We start from the raw sequence: 1,399 nt of genomic DNA on the forward strand, positions 1-1,399 counted from the left end.
ATAGGTAGTTCTCAGGCTCTCTCATGTGATTGTACTGTATGGTCCAGATAGCGAGGATAAAACAATCCCTTTCCTGCATAGACAATATTTTAGGGTTTTGTTTATAATCATTATTTCTGAGTATAAAAGAAATAGATAAATAGTGTAGTTTTAAGAACACAAAGTCTAAACATAAGTCCAGAACCATATCATCCAATGATAATCAGTGTTAATAGTCTATATAGACCTGCAAATATTTCCTTTTCCAAAAAGTCAGAACATATGCACAAGACAGTTTACTGTCTTTTTTCATTTATGATGTCTTTTTTCACTTACTAAAATGTCATTTTGGTTTTTAATGGGACATTGCTTTTTTATTGATTTATAAACTCTCTTTATAGCTAACGAATTCAAAATGTTCTTCTCAGTTGCTCTGAATCATCAGATTTGTAATGAATCTAAGTCTGCCCAGGCTTAATAACCCTTTGATAGTCTCAAGCAATCCCAAAGGCTACCTTTCTGCCCCCAAAGGAGCAAACAAGACCTCAAAAAACTTCTTTATCTTCATGAAAGGGATCTGAAAATTGTCTTCAATTCATCCCTTCAAGTCACTCTGCTCTGCCACTTTTGACTTGTGAGCAGTGATCTAGAAATATTTCATATAATTTGTTAACATTCTCTCTAAGCCTATAGTCTTCCCAGGTGTTCAGTGGCAATACAAAAAAGTGGCTTTTAAAAGAATCAAGTGAAATTTCAAGTAATTTATTTATTTATTACCTTTTCTTACTTATTAAATCTTACTAGTATTCTTCAAGGGACTAACACACGTAAGTAGGCTACAGTTAAGAAATCTTGTTTTTATGCATTAAGAAGCCACTAAGTTACTTCTGTTTTATTTGCAGTGATTTTCTTTATTCTGTGATTCCAGGTAATATTCAGCTCCCACAGCTACCACAAATGCAGCAAATTCCCATTTGAATCCTTTTAATAATGCACCAGCAAAGGAAACATTGTTTGCAAAGCCACCCATGAATCTCCAAGCTTCATTGCGGCCCCATGGATCCCTTAGCCCTTGTGCAGCCAGCTTCTCCTGGACAATTTCTAAAGGTGTTCCTTCTATCTTCCATTCTTTATAGTCTGGAAGTTCCATTTTACCATGGCCATGTCCATGGCCATGTTCATGTCCATGGGCCATGTCTGATGGCAATCTGACCTCTCAGGACATTCAATATTCACCCCTCTCAAGTAATTTATTTTTAATAAACACCTTATATTCCTCATATCAATATCAGTAGTGGTTTTTTTTTCATTCTGCTATTTATGTATATAAATGTATTAAAAAATCTTTCCTACAGGATTAGGGGCATTCCTCATTTACATTGCAATCTACTTTTTTTAATACAGCACCCTGGCTAGATAC

The 1,399-nt window shown here is 34.8% G+C and overlaps 1 protein-coding gene across 1 annotated transcript; it reads right to left on the bottom strand.

The window, feature by feature from the left end:
* Positions 1-871: 871 nt before the first annotated feature.
* Positions 872-1,174, bottom strand: LOC311170178 (NADH dehydrogenase [ubiquinone] 1 beta subcomplex subunit 3-like; the record flags this gene model as incomplete). The annotated part of the gene is made up of 1 exon (XM_084232575.1): positions 872-1,174. The coding sequence occupies one exon, from the start codon at positions 1,172-1,174 to the stop codon at positions 872-874; it is 303 nt and encodes a 100-aa protein (XP_084088701.1).
* Between the last annotated feature and the right edge of the window lie 225 nt (positions 1,175-1,399).

This window comes from Talpa europaea, assembly GCF_964194135.1.
Source record: "Talpa europaea genome assembly, chromosome: 4".
Taxonomy (NCBI): Eukaryota; Metazoa; Chordata; class Mammalia; order Eulipotyphla; family Talpidae; genus Talpa; species Talpa europaea.